The following is a 22,021-nucleotide window of genomic DNA, read 5'->3' on the forward strand; positions in this document are numbered from 1 at the left end:
AAATATTTAACATATAATAATTAATACAATACTAACTAAATTAGTATACTTTCATAATAAGTTTGTTTTTTTAAAAAATTTATTTATTTATTTTTGGCTGCTTTGGGTCTTAGTTGCTGCACGCGGGCTTTCTCTAGTTGTGGTGAGCAGGGGCTACTCTTTGTTGTGGTGCGTGGGCTTCTCATTGCGGTGGCTTTTCTTGTTGCGGAGCATGGGCTCTAGGCGCGTGGGCTTCAGTAGTTGTGGCACGTGGGCTCAGTAGTTGTGGCTCGCGGGCTCTAGAGCACAGGCTCAGTAGTTGTGGCACGTGGGCTTCAGTAGTTGTGGCACACCGGCTCCGCAGCATGTGGGATCTTCTCAGACCAGGGCTCGAACCCGTGTCCCCTGCATTGGCAGGCAGATTCTTAACCACTGCACCACTAGGGAAGCCCCCATAATAAGTTTTTTAGTCAACAAAGTCTTTGTTTATGACCATTTTTGGAAAATGGATTTATTAAGCAAAGAATTCCTGGTCAAAACACTTGTTTTCTAGCAGTACTGCTATTATTCCACTGTTTACTGTCTTCCATTGTTGTTTCTGAGAAGTCAGTTAGTTGTCTGACTGAATTACCTTTTTATTGTAGTTGTATTTTCTTTCTGCTTATAAAAAGTATTCTCTTTCGATTTGGTGTTTTGTGGGCTTATAATAGTCTGTCTAAATGTGTATTTTAAAAAATTTATCAATCTTGAAAGTTGTTGTGCTTCCTGAATGAGGACACTATACTATGTCCCAGAACTATGTATATTCTTGCAAATAGGCTTCTTTTCCCTTTCTTCCATGCTAAAAGTCTTGCCACCTCTACCTGCCATAGGATCATGAAGACTAGTTTCATCATGCCTTTTACTCCTGTTCATTGGAGGAAACTGTTCATCCATAATATCTCAGATTAAAAATCTTCAAATACTCAGTACATGGCCTTTTCTCACTACCTCATATCCTTCTCCTTTTCATTCTGCCTTCTGGAACTCATAGTCAATCACAAAACTAAAAACTCTTCAACTTCCCTGATATTCCCTTTAACTTTCTTTTTAAAACTGAAACCTGCTTCTTCTGAGTTCCCTTTTTTCCCTGGAGGCTTCTCAAGTGGAAGCTGTTTTCTCTCACATACCCCTAGTACCCATGGCTGGAGGTACAGTGTATGTTTGGAGGCTATTTTCTCTCACATACCCCTAGTACCCATGGCTGGAGGTACAGTGTTTGTTATTCTTGCTCCTCATTGATGTTTCCCATTCATATCTCCATTATTCCTGAATTTCACATCGTCAGAGTATAACCACCGTCTAATCTGTGTTGGTGCAGTCCTCTACCCTCTTTCCAACTCTAGGACCCCTCTCCCTCACTCTTTAAATGTTTTTTACTCTTGGCTTTCTGTCACTCTCTCTCTCTATTGTTATTTGGTTGTGCCAGGTCTTAGTTGCTGCTTGTGGGCTCCTTAGTTGTGGCATGCAAACTCTTAGTTGTGGCAGGCATGTGGGATCTGGTTCCCTGACCGGGGATCGAACCCAGGCCCGCTGCATTGGGAGCATGGAGTCTTAACCACTGCACCACCAGGGAAGTCCCTCTGTCGCTCTCACTTGATGCTGTCATAATTCTTGGTGATTTCAAAATGCACATTAGGTAGTTCTTACAGAACACTGGTGTATCTCTATCTTATACCACTCCCCTGCATTCTAGACTCCCATCTCTCACTTCCTAGTAAACATCTCCACTGAATATGTAACAGGCACTTCACATGACATATGTCCAAAATTGAGCATATTTTTTCTATATATACTACCCTCAGGTCTTTCCAATTTCAGAAAATAACAATTCCATTTTTTTTGCCCATGTTCCAAACCCTCAAGTTATCCTAGAATCTCTCTCACCTCTTGCATGAGGAAATTCTGTTTTCTCTGTCTTCAGAATGTATCCAACTACATGCCACTTCATATCACTTCTCTTCCTATTACTTTAATGTAAGGCACCGTTACTTCTTGTGTGAATTATTGTACTCCATGAAGGCAGTGATTTTTAACTATTTTGTTCTTGGCTGTACTCCTGGAGTTTGGAAAGGTGCCTGGTACATAGTAGGCACTTAATGCATGTTTGTTGAATGAATGAGTGACTGATTTTTTTCTGTTATCACATCTGGAGAATTTCTCATTCATTATTTCTGTGAATAAAGCTACTTCCTGTGCTTTCAGTGTTCCCCCTCTCTATCTACAACAGTCATGTAGTAGAACTACTCCCTCTCTGATAATGTCTCTTAGTCTCCCTTTCAGGTTTTACATGTTTTTACCCTCCTTAGCTTTATGGATGATTTCTCTAGCTCAGTGTTTCCATTTTCTTTTTTTTTTAAATTTTTATTTTATATTGGGGTATAGTTGATTTACAATGTTGTGTTAGTTTCCAGTGTAACAGCAATGTGGTTCAGTTATACATATACATATATCCATTGTTTTTCAGATTCTTTTCCCATATAGGTTATTGCAGAATATTGAGTAGACTTCCCTGTGCTATACAGTAGGTCCTTGTTGATTATCTATTTTATATATAGTAATGTGTATATGTTAATCCCAAACTCCTAATTTATCCCTCCCCCCACCTTTCCCCTTTGGTAACCATAAGTTTGTTTTCGAAGTCTGTGAGTCTGTTTCTGTTTTGTAAATAAGTATCATCTTTTTAGATTCCACTTATAAGTGATATCATATGATATTTGTCTTTCTCTGTGTGACTTACTTCACTTAGTATGATATTCTCTAGGTCCATCTACGTTGCTGCAAATGGCATTATTTCTTTTTTTTATGGCTGAGTAATATTCCATTTTATATACGTATCACATCTTCTTTATCCATCCCTCTGTCGATGGATATTTAGGTTGCTTCTGTGTCTTGGCTATTGTAAATAGTGCTGCAATGAACACTGGGGCGCATGTATCTTTTTGAATTAGAGTTTTATCCAGATATATGCCCAGGAGTGGGATTGCTGGATCATGTGGTAGTTCTATTTTTAGTTTTTTTAAGGAACCTCCATACTGTTTTCCATAGTGGCTGCACCAGCTTACATTCCCACCAACAGTGTAGGAGGGTTCCCTTTTCACCACACCCTCTCCAGCAATTATTATTTGTAGACTTTTAAATGATGGCCATTCTGACTGGTGTGAGGTGATACATCACTGAAGTTTTGATTTGCATTTCTCTAATATTTAGGGATGTTGAGCATCTTTTCATGTGTTTTTTTTTTTAAATATAGATTTATTTATTTATTTATTTATGGCTGTGTTGGGTCTTCATTGCTGCTCACGGGCTTTCTCTAGTTGCGGAGAGTGGGGGCTACTCTTCGCTGCAGTGCGTGGGCTTCTCATTGCAGTGGCTTCTCTTGTTGGCAGAGCACGGGCTCTAGGCGTGCAGCGTTCAGTAGTTGTGGCATGCGGGCTCACTAGTTGTGGCTCCTGGGCTCTAGAGCACAGGCTCAGTAGTTGTGGCCCAGGGGCTTAGTTGCTCCGCAGCATGTGGGATCTTCCCGGACCAGGGATCGAACCCGTGTCCCCTGCATTGGCAGGCGATTCTTAACCACTGCTCCACCAGGGAAGTCCGTCATGTGCTTTTTGGCCATATTTATTTCTTCTTTGGAGAAATGTTTATTTAGGTCTTCTGCCCAATTTTTGATTGGGTTGTTTGTTTTATTGGTATTGAGCTACATGAGCTGTTTGTATATTTTGCAGATTAATCCCTTGTCAGTCGCATCGTTTGCAAATATTTTCTCCCATTTTGTGGGTTGTCTTTTCATTTCATTTATGATTTCCTTTACTGTGCAAAAGCTTTATGGATGACTTCTCTAGTTCAGTGTTTCCATCCATTTTCAATTCTGTCTAAACTGTTGTTTAACCCATTCATTGTTATTTCTCACTTCCATGTTCACAAATTTAATCCCCAGAAATTTTCTTTAGTTCCCTTTTAAAGTTGCCATATCTTTTGACATTTTTTTTTAGCTACACTTATGTTGCCCTCTTTTGTGTCTTCAAATCATATTAATTTTATTTTAAGATATTTTATATATGATAATTCATCAATTTCAATCATTTGAGGGACTGATTTACCTTTTCCTTGTTTTGAATATTTCTCATTTTTTCTTACTTATGGTGGTTTCTTCCCTTATGTGTTCTCTGATTTTGGATTATGAGTTTAGAATCACTGGAAGGTCATCTCTGAGAAGGTACTTAGCCCTGAGTATAAGCTGTATTCTCAGAGAAAATTTGTTTTACTTTTGCCAGGTTAACCATCTACCAGAGAATATCTTGAACTGAACTGTCACCTACCCCCTATTCTGTTCAATTCTACCTGGAGCCAAGGCTGAGACAGATACATTTATGTCCCATCTCTTTTTGTTTTATGAGTTTTTTTTTTTTCTTTTGCTTGTTAGATTACCTATTGGAGGTATTTTCTGGAAGCCTGGGATTTTTTTCAGGGCTATGTGACCCTGACTTTTATTTGCTCCCCCATAAATGGGCCGTTAAAACGAAAGCTCTAAGTCATCATAGAAGGTTAGGTATCCCCATGTACCTTCTTGTTTTAGCATACACTTTCCTGTCTGGGTTTGTGATATGTCATCATTTTTGACCTTGGAAGATTTCTCTTACATTTTTACTAGCTGTGATATGCCTTTAAAATAATTTTTATCCATCAGTTTCAAGAGTGTTGTTCTTGAGGATATTTTGTACTATTTGGTTCACATGTTGCTAAAAATGAGTACCCTCAGTTATTTCTAATGTAGATTATGAGGCTCTTGCAATAGAAGGTATAATTTTGCAAACGGGGCCATCTTCCCTCTTCATAATAATCAGATAATTAGGCTGGGACTTGTGTCTGATTAATTGCTATGTTATGGGGGTAAGGAGGAGGGATTGTTGAATTGTGGTGGGAATTGTGGACGAGATGGTAGTACAGGGGATTCCTTCTACTGGAGGCAGAGAGCAATGATAGGAAATATTAAAGCATATTAAATATAGACATCTACTTTGAAAAGAAAGACACAAGCTTGCAGGGACCAGAGACAGAGTAGAAAATCCAATCTCTGAACGGACAGCTGATATTTTGATGTATTTGGGGGCACTGAGACTAAAATATATAATGGCAGCTGGGATTTCTGTTCTTTTGAGGGGGCTCAAAATCAGCCCATTGCCAATCATCAGAGGTTGAAGAGGCAGTGACCACTATTTCAAGGTTGTACCTGTGGTTGATCAGGAAAGACAGATGGAAACTGTGAATGGCCAGTTGTGATTTGTGACATGTAATTGCTTGGGGATTAGACCTGTGACTTTCTAGAGTTCCAAACGCCTTGGCTCTGAGTTGTCTTCTACTAGGAAATGGAAATTATAAAAAATTATAACTGTGAGATGAAGAAGATGAATTCTCACTCAAAATGCACCCACCAATGAAATTACCAAGCACATGGGGCAATCCAAAGTGATGAAAGAACAAAGAATAGGAGATTTTACTTGTGAGGAAATTGAATTAAGGGAGCCATTAATTAATGTTTAAAAAATTTTAAAACATAAAGGATGGAATACTATCCATGAAACAAAAATAGGAGTTTATAATACTAAGTGGGGAAGTTTTGAAACAAGAATAAGGAAGTAAAATCTTGAAAAAAATTCTTTGAAATAAATACATTCTTGTAGAAGTATAAACAGAAGAAACTTGATTAAAGGATTAGTTAATTGGATTAAAAAATAGAAAGCTGGAATTGATAAGGCATACAGCACATGATATTAAGATGTTAAGAGTCATGGGAGATTGATTGAGCAGTGCCATTATTTATGTGATTGGATTTCCAGACATGAGGATGTGTGTTATTACAAGAGATAGAGCCTAAGATTTTGTGGGATTTCAGGCAAGAGATAATTTCCCATATGGATAGTTAACCAAATCCATCGAGCCAAATAAAAATAGAATCTACCCCTAGAGATGTTACAGTAAAACTGTAGGATGCCAAAGGAAAAGAAACATTTTAAAATATGCTAAAATGTCAAAAAATACTTAGGAATAAGCCTGACCAAGGGGGTTAAAGACTTATATGCTGAGAACTATAGAACACTGATAAAGGACATTGAAGATGATTCAAAGAAATGGAAAGATATCCCATGCTCTTGGATTGGAAGAATCAATATTGTAAAATGGCCGTACTACCCAAGGCAATGTACAGATTTAATGCGAGCCCTATCAAATTACCCATGACATTTTTCACAGAACTAGAACAAATAATCCTAAAATTTATATGGAACCATAAAAAACCCAGAATTGCCAAAGCAATCCTGAGGAAAAAGAACAAAGTTGGAGGCATAACCTCCTTCTTCAGACAATACTACAAAGCTACAGTAATCATAATAGCGTGGTATTGGCACAAAAACAGACATATGGATCAGTGGAACAGGATAGAGAGCCCAGAAGTAAACCCACACACCTACAGTCAGTCTTTGACAAAGGAGGCAAGCATATACAACAGAGAAAGACAGTCTCTGCAGCAGTGATGTTGGGAAAGCTGGACAGCTGCATGTAAATCAGTGATGTTAGAACAGTCCCTCACACCATACACAAAAATAAACTCAAAATGGCTTAGAGACTTAAATATAAGACATGACACCATAAAACTCCTAGAAGAGAACATAGACAAAATATTCTCTGACAAAAATCGTAGCAGTGTTTTCATAGGTCAGTCTCCCAAGGCAATAGAAATAAAAGCAAAAATAAACAAATGGGACCTAATCAAACTTATAAGCTTTTGCACAGCAAAAGAAACCATAAACAAAATGAAAAGACAGCCTACGGATGGGGGAAAAATATTTGCAACTGATGTCACTGACAAGGGCTTAATTTCCAAAATATACAAACAGGTTATATAACTCTATAACAAAAACCCAAAGAACCCAATCAAAAAATGGGCAGAAGACCTAAACAGACATTTCTCCAAAGAAGACATACAGAAGGCCAAAAAGCACATGAAAAGATGCTCAACATCACTAATTACTAGACGAATGCAAATCAAAACTACAATGAGGTATCACCTCACACTGGTCAGAATGACCATCATTAAAAAGTCCACATATAATAAATGCTGGAGAGGGTGTGGAGAAAAGGGAACTCTCCTACAGTGTTGAAGGGAATGTAAATTGGTGCAGCCATTATGGAGAACAGTATGGAGATTCCTTAAAAAACTAAAAACAGTTGCTATATGGTCCAGCAGTCCCACTCCTGGGCAAATATCCAGAGAAAACTCTAATTTGAAAAGATACATGCACCCCAATGTTCATAGTAGCATTATTTAAAATAGCCAACTGGTGACTTCCTTGGTGGTGCAGTGGTTAAGAATCTGCCTGCCAGTGCAGGGCACATGGGTTTGAGCCCTGGGCTGGGAAGACCCCACATGCCGCCAAGCAACTAAGCCCGTGCACCACAACTACTGAAGCCCACGCGCCTAGAGCCCGCGAGCCACAGCTGCTGAGCCCACATGCCACAACTACTGAAGCCTGCGCGCCTAGAGCCCGTGCTCTGCAACAAGAGAAGCCACCGCTATGAGAAGCCCGCGCGCTGCAACGAAGAGTAGCCCCAGCTCGCTGCAACTAGAGAAAGCCCACGTGCAGCAACAAAACCCAACACAGCCAAAAAATAAATAAATAAATGGAAAAAAAGAATAAAATAGCCAAGACATGGAAGCAACCTAAATGTCTATCTACAGATGAATGGATAAAAAGATGTGGCATACCTATACAATGGAATACTACTCAGCCATAAAAGAGAATGAAATGATGCCATTTGCAGCAACATGGATGGACCTAGAGATTATCATACTAAGTGAAGTAAGTCAAAGAAAGACAAATATCATATGATATCACTTATATGTGGAATCTAAAATATGATACAAATGAACTTATTTACAAAACAGAAATAGACTCACAGACATAGAAAACAATCTTACGCTTACCAAAGGGGAAAGAGGGTGGGGGAGAGATAAATTAGGAGTTTGGGATTAGCAGATACAAAACTATTATGTATTCAATGTAAAGCAGATAAACAACAAGGTCCTACTGTATAGCACAGGGAACTATATTCAATATCCTGTAATAAACCATAACCATGTAAAAGAATATGGAAAAGAATATATAACTTTGCTGTACATCAGAAACTAACACAACAATGTAAATCAACTATACTTCAATAAAAAATAAAATAAAATTAAAAAATGTGCTAATGAACAGCTGAATCAAATATGAAAGGAATAACAACTTGATTGGCAGAGACCTCTTGCCTGCAACAACAATAAAAAATGGCAGAACAATGGAGTAATGTCTTTAAAGTACTTAAATAACACTTTGAATTAGGAATGAATATATAATAAAACATTTTCAGATATACAAGACTAAGAGAGTGTACTACACAAAAACATGTTGAGATTTACAAAACCAAGATAATTTACTACACATAGGGTATAGTGGAAAGAACTATTAAAGTATATTCTTCAGCAAGAAGAAAATTGAGGCTAGACTTTGAGAGTGGAATATAAGAATAAAAAGGTAGAGAGGAAATGATAAAGCATGTTGGTGAATATAAATAGTATTGATGTTTAAAAAAGCTGAAACCGTCTTGTTTTCAGCTTTACCAGTAGATTTTATTTCTTTTATAAAAATGTGAAACAAATATGGTAATTAATTAATGTTTTATTTTTTAAAATTTTTATTTATTTATTTTTGGCTGCATTGGGTCTTCGTTGCTGCGCACGGGCTTTCTCTAGTTGCGGTGAGCGGGGGCTACTCTTCGTTGTGGTGCGTGGGCTTCTCACTGCAGTGGCTTCTCTGGTTGCGAAGCATGGGCTCTAGGTATGTGGGCTTCAGTTGTGGCTCATGGGCTTAGTTGCTCCACGGCATGTGGGATCTTCCCGGACCAGGGCTCGAACCCGTGTCCCCTGCATTAGCAGGCAGATTCTTAACCACTGTGGCACCAGGGAAGCCCCTAAATTAATGTTTTAAAAGTTAGAGGTTTGATTTACAAAAGAAAAAACTCAGGGTAGAATTTAAAAGGTATGAATAATGTGGAATAGCAGGAATGCAAACATTTTACATCAGTCTGTGAGTCAAAATAACCAGAGGAACAGATTTAAAGAAGAAATGCATATCCTAATACATGCTGAAAACATCTGATAAAATCCAACATTTATTCATAATGAAAAGTGAACTTGACTGGAAGAGAACTTCCTCAGGTTAAGAGGAAGCTATGAACAAACATCATACAATTATGTATAGTAACCTTCATACTATTTTGCAATTTTCCAGGAGAGCAGCTCAAAACACCAAGAGAGAGAAAAGCCATGGCTAAAAATCTTTATAAATTCATGGGAAAACATATAACATGAGAAATCCAGTTATTTCTTGGTTTGGGGAGAAATAGGGTAGCAAGGGTATGGTGCTGGAGAGAGTAGAATTTGAGAGAAAATAACTGATGCAAACGAGCGGGGAATGGATAGGCCTGAGAATGATCTTGTAAAGAAGTCCAGACGTCTGAAAACACATTGTCCGGTATCCCTGGGCAGATTTCCCATTTCAAAGATGAGGTCTAGAGTCTGCTTTCTTTTCCTGACGTCTTCTCCTGCTACTATAGCCAGTCTGGAGGGAAAAAGGAGTTGTTGGCACACGAGATGCTTAATTTCCAGGTTGTAGGACATTCAGTGTAAAAGACGCTGGGAAATCCATTGGGCCTCCAGGATGGTAGCCAGAATTTGTGTGTTTGTGTACAGGGGTGCAGTTCATTCCGGGAACAGACATCTCCGGGCCTTGCGCGCAGGACCATGAGGGCGTTGGGGGCGCTCGTGAGGACCCGGACTCGGAGAGGGAGGTAGAGGTTGGAGTGGTGAGTCGGGGAAGGGCTCCGGAAGGTGCAAGTCCAGGTTGTCGTCGTGGTGAGGAGAGCCTCTCTCTGGACTGGGGTTGGGCGCCCGAGGCCAGGGCTCTGCGACAAAGCCCTGCGCGCCGGGGCCCGACACCCTTGCGGTGGGGCTGCGGAGCCCAGCGACGTAGCCGGCTTCAGCATCCATCCCAGACGGCAGGAACTCGGCGTCCGCGTCCTCCTCGTTGGCCTCTTCTTGGCAGGCCATCTCTGGGACAGCTGCGCCGAAGACTCCCGGCTCCAGGGCCATGTACTCCCCGGGAGCGCTCAGGAAAGCGGCCCGTTCTAGGCCCTGTACCCACGGGCCTTCCACGCCCGAGCCCAGGAGGGCCTCGGGGACCAGCATGAGGATGTGATCTCCGAGAGACACTTGCAGCACGGACGTGGGCTCGGGCTCCAGCAGCACGTCGACGTCATCTAGGGGCAGGTGCAGGGCACAGCCGGCGGGCAGGACCATTACGGAAGTGAGCGCGTCCGCGGCCGGAGGTCCCGTCAGGTTGTCCAGGCTGGGCGCCGCCTCGGACTCGGACTCGGGGCCCGTGGGCTCCTCCGTTCGGCGGCGCTTGGTGGGGCCAGGTCCTTCGGTCTCCGGTCCCCACCAGTCCGCAGGGTAGGCACTGGGGCTGCGGGGCCGGCTGCCCATCACCTCGACCGACGGACAGCACTCCCGGGGCCTGGCAGAGGGCGAGGAGGCTCTCTATCCTGCACGCTGTGACGAGTTTCGACGACGACGGCTGAGGCAAGCCGGGGCGGGGCGGCGCGGCGCGATGCGGGGACGGCAGGCCGGCGCGATACGGGACGAGTCCTCGGAGCTCCGGGGCCGCCTCCCCGGGGTCCTACAGTTCAGGCTTCTAGGGGATCGGCGTCTGGCGCTGGGCTGGGCCTGGCGCCTTCGAATCTTCAGCTCCTCACGCCGATTCGTCTACGCAACAGACAGCGAAAGATGTTGCAGGTGAAGCCAGTGGAATCCTAGTCGCAGAATGTCACGCTAAGCTCCGCCCCCTCCAAGGCTCCGCCCCGTAGACCTCGCGGTATCTGTGCTGCCCAATAGCCAGGGCTGTGGTTGGTAGGAAGCTACTGTTATAGTCCTCCAGGGGGCAGAATACTTGTGTACTTCATTTTTAGAGAAAAAAAGATAAACCGAAAATGGAACTTTAAATATTAGTCACCTTTAAGGTTAATATTTTCCTTTGATTTCAGGCATTCTAGAGAAAAAAACCACTCAAGTAGACCACCCCCTTGGCAACATAAAACGGACCTATCTAAATGTTCCATGAAATTCCTTTAATGCTTGGTCTTTCATTTCAGGAGTAAATGGAAAATACTCATATATGTTTAGGTAAAGTTCTGTCTTAATAGTAAGGAAAATATTTGTGGCAGTTCCTTCCTGAAGATAAAAGCTGTTATAAAATTAAAACAATCTTAGTATAATTAAATTGTTTTATTCAGCATTTATTATATGTCAACCATTCTACTGAGGTTTAAAAAATGATCTTTTTAAAAAAAATTTTTTTATTTTTATTTTTATTTATTTTTGGTTGCGTTGGGTCTTCGTTGCTGTGTGCGGGCTTTCTCTAGTTGCGGCGAGTGGGGGCTACTCTTCGTTGCGGTGCACAGGCTTCTCGTTGCGGTGGCTTCTCTTTGTTGCGGAGCACGGGCTCTAGGCACACGGGCTTCTGTAGTTGTGGCACGCAGGCTCGGTAGTCGTGGCTCTTGGGCTCTAGAGTGCAGGCTCAGTAGTTGAGGCACATGGGCTTAGTTGCTTTACGGCATGTGGGATCTTCCCGGACCAGGGCTCGAACCCGTGTCCCCTGCATTGGCAGGCAGATTCTTACCACTGCGCCACCAGGGAAGTCCAAAAAATGATCTTTTTCTTAAAAGATAGCCCAACACTTTGTTGAGGTATGATTGACGTACAAAAAGCTGTACACATTTAATATAAACAACTTGAGTTTGCAGAAAGTATACACTCATGAAACTATCACCACAATCAAAACCGTAAAAGTATCTATGACCTGCAAAAGTTTCTTCCTGCCCTCTTTGAAAAAAAATGATCTTTTTTACTTTTCACAGCACCTGAAGCTCAGAGTGGTCAAGTGAGGTTTCAAAAATTAAATATGTACCGAGTTTGTGTTAGATATAGGCATCCAATGCAGACTTATCTGGTTTTAAATCATGAACTCTTAACTCATACATTTATTGCATACACCTAAGAGTGAATTACTAATTGGTCCTATGTGTGCCTTTTCAAGTTAATAGATAGGGACTTCCCTGGTGACGCAGTGGTTAAGAATCTGCCTGCCAATGCAGGGGACACAGGTTTGATCCCTGGTCTGGGAAGATCCCACATGCTGCAGAGCAGCTAAACCCGTGCGCCACAACTAATGAAGCCCATGTGCCTAGAGCCTATGCTCTGCAACAAGAGAAGCCACTGCAATGAGAAGCCCATGCACTGCAACCAAGAGTAGCCCCTGCTGGCCGCAACTAGAGAAAGCCTGCATGCAGCACCGAAGACCAGACGCAGCCAAAAATAAATAAATAAATAAAATTATAAAAAATAATAAAATTTAAAAAAATGTTAATAGGTAATGCCTTCCTCTTTTTTTTTCCAAAATATTTTTCACAGTTTACACTCCTGTGAGCAGAGTATGTTTCCATTTCATTACATCCTTGTAAACATTTCTTATTGATAGACTCTTAACTGTTTTCCAACCTGGTGTAATAAGATGCTGTATCATTGTGTTTTCATTTTGCATTTCTGATTGCCAGTCAGGGTGGATCATTTTTTTCATATGCTTATTAGCCAATATTATATTTAATTCTTTGAAATAGTCCCATCTTTTTTTTTTTTTTTTTACTTTAAAAAAATTAGGTTTCAACTTTTCCTCCAACTTTCTGCAGTGCTGGTTCCTTCTTCTTCAAAGACCAACTCCAAGAGCACTTTCTTGAAAAGGGCATTTCTGACCATTTTGTTTGGAATGGTTTCTTCACTTACTCTCTATCTCATCCCTCCCTCTATGGCCTTCATAGTATTACCACATTCTGTAAATAAACAAAATATTGTTTAAAGAAATTGGGGTTCAGTCATACTACTACCAGTCACTTATCAAGTGTATGTGTAGCAAATGTCTCTATCACAGTATTTGAAGACTTTAGCACTTGATTCACTGTAATTCTCACTCATTCCACATCTGCTATAATTTGTGGTGAGTTTAATATTGTCATGGATCCCTCCTCCCCCCACATCTTGGCTTCTTAGTTCTCTTCCTCTTCAGTAATTTTGTCCTCCCTCCTACCTCATTGACTCATACTCTTGACCTTGTCATTATGATATTTATATGGTAGTCATCAGTTAGATCCATTAGACTATAACTTAATTAGTAAATAGTAAACTGTAAACTGCCTTCACTGGTCAAGCTCACTTTAACTGTTTTTACAAAAACTTGCATATCTTCCAAGCATCATGTAGCCTAAACAATAAGTTACAAGGCCTCTTCACGACCCCTATAGATAAATACCTCTGATGGAAGAGTCTTAAGATGTTTGCCCAAGTTGTTTTTTTGGAACTTGGAGTCAGTTGTCCAGTTTGAACTTCAGCTGGTTAAGACTGGTTGGGACAACCGACTCTCCCCTCGGGCATGCGAGAGTGTCTGATCGGTGGCCATTTGATGTCAGAGGGCCAAAACCTCCACCCTAAGAATATGCTAATGCCGCCATTTTCTGAACATGCATCCTCTGAAGAAGCATGTAGCTTAGTTGCACCTGCCAAGAATAATGATACCTCATCTTTTTTTTTTTTAAATTAATTAATTTATTTATTTTTGGCTGCGTTGGGTCTTCATTGCTGCATGCGGGCTTTCTCTATTTACAGTGAGCGGTGGCTACTCTTCATTGCAGTGTGCAGGCCTCTCATTGCGGTGGCTTCTCTTGTTGTGGAACACGGACACTAGGTGCACGGGCTTCAGCATTTGTGGCACACGGGCTCAGTAGTTGTGGCACGCAGGCTCTAGAGTGCAGGCTCAGTACTTGTGGCTCATGGGTTTAGTTGCTCCGAGGCATGTGGGATCTTCCTGGACCAGGGATCAAACCCGTGTCCCCTGCATTGGCAGGCAGATTCTTAATCACTGCACCACCAGGGAAGTCCCGACCTCATCTTTTTCTTATTTCCATTCACCTTTCCCCACGCTCCCTGCACCTCAGGCCACCCTAATTCTTTACCCAGTAAATATCCCTAGCCCCTGGCCTTTGGGGAGATGGATTTGAGATTTGTTCTCCTTTCTCCTTGCTTGACTGCCTTGTGAATAAACCCTTTCTCTGCTGCAAACCTCTCTATCTCAGAGTTTGGCTTTCTGTGTGTGAGGCAAATGAACGTGGCTCAGTAACAATTTCTCCAAATTGTGAGCCCTCTATAATCACAATTTAAAACATTTATTTGCAGAGTAGTGACTACCTCCTAACTTTATAGCTTAGCCCTTTAAATATCCAAACTCCATCAATCCTTATGTCCTTCTGGAAAAATTCATTTTTTCAGTGAAACTGAAACTATCAGTTCTTCACTTCCCTCCATAACTGGAACTTAAATTCCACGGATAGTCATTTTAATCATTGCTATATTTATATCTTTTTTAAAAATTATTTTTTTTGAGGTAACAATTGTTTATAACATTATATAAGTTTCATGTGGACAACATTATATTTCTACTTCTGTACACACTACAGCATGCTCACCAACAAAGATTCAGTTTGTATAGTCACCACAGAGTTGATCCTCTATCCATTTCATCCTTTCCCCTCTGGTAGCCACTACTCTGTTCTCTGTATCTACATGTTTGTTTTTGTTTGGTGTGGTTTGTTCATTTACTTTGTATGTTTTTTTTTCTTATATTCCATATCTATGTGAAATCATATGGTATTTGGCTTTCTCTAGCTGACTTATTTCACTTAGCATAATACTCTCAGTGTCCATCCATGCTGTCGCAAATGGCAAGATTTTATTTTTTTCTATGGCTGTATCTATATTGTATATATTGTGTGTCACATCTTCTTTATTCATTTATTGGTTGATGGGCACTTCGGTTGTTGCTATATCTTGACTATTGTAAATAATGCTGCAATGAACATGGGGGTGCATAAGTCTTTTCAAGTTAGTGTTTTCATATACTTTGGATAAATACTCAGAAGTGGGATAGCTGGATCGTATGGTAGTTCTATTCCTGAATTTCTAAGGAATCTTCACAGTGTTCTCCACAGTGGCTGTGCCAGTTTACATTCTCACCGACACTGCATGAGGGCTCACTTTTCTCCACGTACTCGCCAACACTTTTAATTTCTTGCCTTTTGATAAAAGCAATTCTAACAGGTATGAAGTGATATCTCATTGTCGTTTTTTTTTCCAGTTTTTTAAAAAATTGAGGTATAATGGAGTTACAGTATTGTTTCAGGTGTACAACATAATGATGAACAATTCCTAAAGATTATACTCCATTTATAGTTATTATAAAATATTGGCTATAGGTCCTTGCCTGGCGGTCCAGTGGTTAAGACTCCATGCTTCCACTGCAGGGGGCCTGGGTTCAATCCCTGTTCAGGGAACTAAGATCCCCGTGTGCTGCGGGGTACGGCCAAAAAATAAATATTGGCTGTATTCCCTGTGTTGTACCATATATCCTTGTAGCTTAATTACTTTATACAAAGTAGTTTATACCTCTTAATCTCTTACCCCTGTCTTGCCTCTTCCCACTTGTAACCACTAGTTTGTTCTCTATATCTGTGAATCTGTTTCTTTTTTGTTATATTCACTAGTTTGTTTTATTTTCTGGATTCCATGTTTAAGTGATAACATAACAGTATTTGTCTTTCTCTGGCTGACTTATTTCACTATGCATAATACCCTACAAGTCTATCCATGTTGTTGTAAATGACAAAATTTCACCCTTTTTTTTTATGGCTGAGTATATACATACACACAGACACACGCATGCATATATATATCACATCACATCTTCTTTAGCTGTTCATCTGTTGATGGGCACTTAGGTTGTTTCCATATTTTGGCTGTCATAAATGATGCTGCCATGAACACTCAGGTGCATGTATCTTTTCAAAATAGTGTTTTTGTTTTCTTTGGATATATACCCAGGAGTGGAATTGCTGTATCATATGGTAATTCTATTTAGTGTTTTGAGGAACCTCCACACTGTTTTCCACAGTGGCTGCACCAATTCACATTCCCACCAACAGTGTATGGGGGTTCCCTTTATTTCACAACCTAGCCAACATTTGTTATTTGTGGTCGTTTTGATGTTAGGTGTTCTTACAGGTGTGAGGTGGTATCTCATGGTGGTTTCATTTGTATTTCTCTGATGGTTAGTGGTGTTGAGCATCTTTTCATGTGCCTGTTGGCCAACTGTTATGTCTTCTTTGGAAAAATGTCTGTTCACCTCTTCAGCCCATTTTTAAAAAAATTTTTATTAATTTATTTATTTCTGGCTGTGTTGGGTCTTCGTTTCTGTGTGAGGGCTTTCTCTAGTTGTGGCGAGCGGGGGCCACTCTTCATCGCGGTGCGTGGGCCTCTCACTGTCGTGGCCTCTCTTGTTGCGGAGCACAGGCTCCAGACGCGCAGGCTCAGTAGTTGTGGCTCACGGGCCTAGTTGCTCCGCGGCATGTGGGATCTTCCCAGACCAGGGCTCGAACCCGTGTCCCCTGCATTGGCAGGCGGATTCTCAACCACTGCGCCACCAGGGAAGCCCTTCAGCCCATTTTTTAATCAAGTTGTTTGCTTTTTGTTTTTTTTATTTTTACTAATTTTTGGCCATGGTATTCTATTTATTTATTTATTTATTTATTTATTTATTTATTTATGGCTGTGTTGGGTCTTCGTTTCTGTGGGAGGGCTTTCTCTAGTTGTGGCAAGCGGGGGCCACTCTTCATTGCGGTGCGCAGGCCTCTCATTATCGTGGCCCCTCTTGTTGCGGAGCACAGGCTCCAGTCGCGCAGGCTCAGTAGTTGTGGCTCACAGGCCTAGTTGCTCCGCGGCATGTGGGATCTTCCCAGACCAGGGCTGGAACCCGTGTCCCCTGCATTAGCAGGCAGACTCTCAACCACTGCACCACCAGGGAAGCCCAAGTTGTTTGCTTTTTGATATTGAGTTGTATGAGCTGTTTATATATTTTGGATATTAACTCCTTATTGGTCATCTCATTTCCAAATATTTTCCCCCATTCAGTAGGTTGTCTTTTCATTTTGTTGATGGTTTCCTTTGCTGTGTGAAAACTTTTAGGTTTAATTAGGTCCCATTTGTTTATTTTGGCTTTTGTTTCCTTTGCCTTAGGAGACAGGTTAAAAAAGTATACAGTAAGGATAGAAAATCAACCATGTACAAAGCTAGTAGGAAGGTTAAAAGCCAAAAGCAGTAATATCATCTATATCTACAATAAGCAGTTTGGGGATACACAAAATAATTAGATGTAAAATATGATGTCAAAAACAGTAATCATAAAGGGAGGAGAGTACAGTTGTAGGGTTGTTAAAATGCATTTGAAATTTGAGATCAGCAACTTAAAACAATCACATATAACAATATATTGCTGTATATAAACTTCATGATATCCACAAACAAAAAAATCTATAATAGATGCACACAGAAAAAAGACGAAAGAATTTGAACATGACATTAAACATAGTCATCAAATCACAAGACAAAAGAATGAAAGAAGAAGAAAGGAAGAAAAAAGCACTACAAAACAACCCTAAAACAATTAATAAAATGGCAATAAGATCATACACATCAATAATTATTTTAAAAGTAAATGGACTAAATGCTCCAATCAAAAGACATAGGGTGATAGATAAATAAGGACCTACTGTATGGCACAGGGAACTATATTCAATATCTTGTATATAATAACTTACAGTGGAAAAGAATCTGAAAAAGAATATATACATATGTAGATCACTTTGCTGTACACCTGAAACTAATACAACATTGTAAATCAACTATACTTCAATAAAAAGTTGTTTGTTTTGGAAAAAAAAAAGACAGAGTGGCTGAATGGATACAAAAACAAGACCCATATATATGCTGCCTACAAGAGACTCACTTCAGATCTAAAGACACACATAGACTGAAAGTGAGGGGATGGAAAAAGATACTCCATGCAAATGGAAATAAAAAGAAAGCTGGGGAGCAATACTTATATCAGACATAGACTTTAAGAGAAATAGACTTTAAGTCATTTGTGGTTTTGATTTGCATTTCTCTAATAATTTGTGATGTTGAACATCTTTTCATGTGTCTGTTGGCCATCTATGTCTTTTTTGGAAAATGTCCTATACCCAATTTGGGGTTGTTTTCTTTTTTGTTGTTGTTGTGAGTTCTTTCTATGTTTTGGATGTTAACCCCTTATCGGATATATGATTTGCAAGTATCTTCTTCCATTAGGTAGGTTCCCTTTTCATTTTGTTGCTGGTTTCCTTTACTGTGCAGAAACTTCTTAGTTTGATGTAGTCCTGTTTGTTTACTTTTGCTTATGTTTCCCTTGCCTGAGGAGACAAATAAGTGGAAAAGTATTCTGCGCTCATGGATTGGAAGAAATAACATTGTTCAAATGTCTATATTACCTAAAGCAATCTTCAGATTCAATGCAATCTCTATCAAAGTCCCAAGGATATTTTTTGCAAAAATAGAATAAAAAATTCTTAGATTTACATGAAACCATAAGAGACCCTGAACAGCCAAAGCAATCCTGATAAAAAGAACAAAGTTGGAGGTATCACACTCTCTGATTTAAAACTATATTATAAAGCCACAATAATCAAAACAGCATTATATTTGCAGAAAAACAGATACATAGGTCAGTGGAACATAATTGAGAACCTGGGAATAAACCCATACATATATGGAAAATTAATTCATGGCAAGGAAGCAAAGAGTGTACAATGGAAAAGGACAGTCTCTTCAATAAATGGTGATGGGGGCACTTCCCTGGTGGTGCAGTGGTTAAAAATCCGCCTGCCAATGCAGGGGGACACGGGTTCGATTCCTGGTCTGGCAAGATCCCACGTGCCACGGAGCAACTAAGCCCGTGCACCACAACTACTGAGCCTGTGCTCTAGAGCCCGCGAGCCACAACTAGTGAGCCCATGTGCCACAACTACTGAAGCCCGTGTGCCTAGAACCTGTGCTTCACAACAAGAGAAGCCACTGCAATGAGAAGCCCATGCACCACAACGGAGACCCAACACAGCCAAAAATAAATAAATAAATAAATAAATTTATATTAAAAAATGGTGTTGGGAAAACTGGGCAGCCACATGCAAAAAAAAAAAAAAAAAAAAAAACAAGAAACTAGACCACTATCTCACACCACACACAAAAGTCATCTCAAAATGCATTAAAGACTTCAGTGTAAGACTTGAAACCATAAAACTCCTAGAGAAAATATAGGCAGTACTCTCTTTGACATCAGTCTTAGCCATTTTATATCTTCATTTCTTTTTCCTGTCTCCTGCTTTGCTGATCGCTATATCTGCTACTCTGTGCCTGCACTTTCCAAGCTGAAGGGGGTTGGAGAAGAACACTCAACCCCATTGACTGGTCTCAATTTATATTCATGGTCACATACATCACATGGGCTCCTACTGCTGCCCATTGACTTTACTGTGTTGCTATACCCGATTCGCTCACTCTTTTAGATGAACATTGCATGCTTTCTCTTCTCTCTGCAAACCTCCAATACCTCATCCTTTATTTTCTCTCCTAGATGGTCACCTTGCTTCTTTTTCACTGTATGAATGAAGCAATCAGAAAATATTTTCCAAAATTCCCCAAGTCACATCTCACCAGGCTCCAGTGAGACTATATATTCTGCTTTTTCTCCTGTTCCCATAGATGAAATATCTTGCTCCTAGCAAAGGCCACACTCCCTGCATTGGTGCAAATGATCTCATCTCATTTTGCCTTTTCAAGAACATCACTCTAGCAATTTTCCCATCTCTGTCCATCATCATCACATTTTAGCTACCTCTACTGAATCAATGTCTTCAATACAGGGACTTCCCTGGTGGTCCAGTGGTTAAGACCCCGCGCTTCCACAGCAGGAGACGGAGGTTGAATCCCTGGTTCGGGAACTAAGATCCCACATGCTGTGCAACACGGCCAAAAAAACTTCAGTACATAATTGAGAGGTGAACTCTTTCATCTTAAAACAAAAACTCTCCTGACATGAATTTCTCCTCCAGTTTCTACATCAGTTTTCTCCTTCCTTATACACCAAAACTGCTGTATTAGTCAACTATACCTGCATTCTCTAATTTCCCTCCTCCCACTCTCTCTTGCACCCACTCCAATCAGTCTTGTGTCCATGCCAGTCATCTATAAGCACTCTCATTAAGGTCACCAGTGACCCCCACATTATGAAATCCAGGGGTTAATTCTCAGTCCTCATGGACATCATATGACACAGCCAATCTCTCTCTCTCTCTTTAAACATTTTCCCCTGTGGCATGCAAGATCTCATACTCTCCCCATCTATTGCTTCTCTTTCTCAGTTTCTTTATCTGTTTGCTCTTTCTTCTGAAGGTTGGACTATCCCAGGACCTTGTTGTTGACCTTATTTTTTCCCATCAACCTTCTGTCTTCTTTTAAGTGCCATCTGTATGTTGGTGACTCCCAGATATGAGTCTCCCTCCTGTAGCTTTCCCAAGAACATCTAACTACATTGTCAGCATTTTCTCCTGGATATCTGTTAAGTTGAACCATATACAGTTTTCATTTTTGTAGGTCAGAATGGTTGAATATTATCGATTTTATATAAGTCAATCTAATAGGTCACCATGTCCTGCCTGCTGTGGGCTGCACATGGTAGGTAGGACATCACCCCAGGACCTTGCTTCAGATGTAAATGTTTAAATGTTCAGTAAATCGGAGGAAAAAAACATGGATTTTTAGAAACTGAAGAGCAAATTAAGCAGCATAAGCAGCATTTGGGGGCTTGTCAGGAATGCAGAATCTCAGGCCCCATTCCAGACCTCCTGAATCATGACCTGCCTTTTAACAAGATCCCTAACAATGTCCTTGGCTTCTCTCCATGATGATTCCTGACTCATGGCCCTGGCAATCTTGGGAAAACCTCATCCAGTTTTTTAGATCCAGATCCTGGGGCCTCCCTTTCCCCAGCATCACCCCCACCCAGCCTGGATGCATTGACCCAACCATATCCTAGAACATGCACTCCAGTGCTGGACACCTCATGCCAAACAACCAGCAAGACAGGAACACAGCCCCACCCATCAGCAGACAGGCTGCCTAAAGTCATACTAAGCTCACAGACACCCCAAAACACACCACCTAATGCAGCCCTGCCCTTCAGAGGGAAAAGGCTCAGCTCCACCCTCCAGAGTGCAGGCACAAGTCCCTCCCACCAGTGAGCCTACACAAACCCCTGGACCAACCTCACTCACGAGGGGGCAGACAACAGAAGCAAGAGGAGCAACAACCCTGCAGCCTGTGGAAAGGAGACCATAAACACAGTAGGTTAGACAAAATGAGACGACAGAGAAATATGTTGCAGATGAAGGACCGAGGTAAAATCCGACAAGACCAAATAAATGAAGAGGAAATAGGAAATCTACATGAAAAAGAAAGCAGAGTAATGATAGTAGAGATGATCCATGATCTGGGAAATAGAATGGAGGCATGGATCCAGAAGATATAAGAAATGTTTAACAAGGACCTAGAAGAACTAAAGAACAAACAATCAGTGATGAACAACACAATAACTGAAATGAAAAATACACTGGAAGCAATCGATAGCAGAACAATTGAGGCTGAAGAACAGATAAGTGAGCCGGAAGATAGAATGGTGGAAATAACTGCCACAGAGCAGAATAAAGAAAAAAGAATGAAAAGAAATGAGGACAGGCTCAGAGACCTCTGGGACAACATTAAACACACCAGCATTCGAATTATAGGGGTCCCAGAAGAAAAGGGAGAGGGCCAGAGAAAATATTTGAAGAGATTATAGTTGAAAACTTCCCTAATATGGGAAAGGAAACAGTTAATCAAGTC

General features: G+C 40.8%; 1 protein-coding gene across 1 annotated transcript; it reads right to left on the reverse strand.

Annotated features, from left to right (window-relative positions):
* Window positions 1-61: 61 nt before the first annotated feature.
* On the reverse strand, window positions 62-10,597 carry LOC309660518 (proline-rich protein 23C-like; the record flags this gene model as incomplete). Its single annotated transcript, XM_082461314.1, has 1 exon — window positions 62-10,597. The coding sequence occupies one exon, from the start codon at window positions 10,595-10,597 to the stop codon at window positions 9,815-9,817; it is 783 nt and encodes a 260-aa protein (XP_082317440.1). The 3' UTR covers window positions 62-9,814.
* Between the last annotated feature and the right edge of the window lie 11,424 nt (window positions 10,598-22,021).

This window comes from Balaenoptera physalus (assembly GCF_965194825.1).
Source record: "Balaenoptera physalus genome assembly, chromosome: 4".
NCBI classification, from domain to species: domain Eukaryota; kingdom Metazoa; phylum Chordata; class Mammalia; order Artiodactyla; family Balaenopteridae; genus Balaenoptera; species Balaenoptera physalus.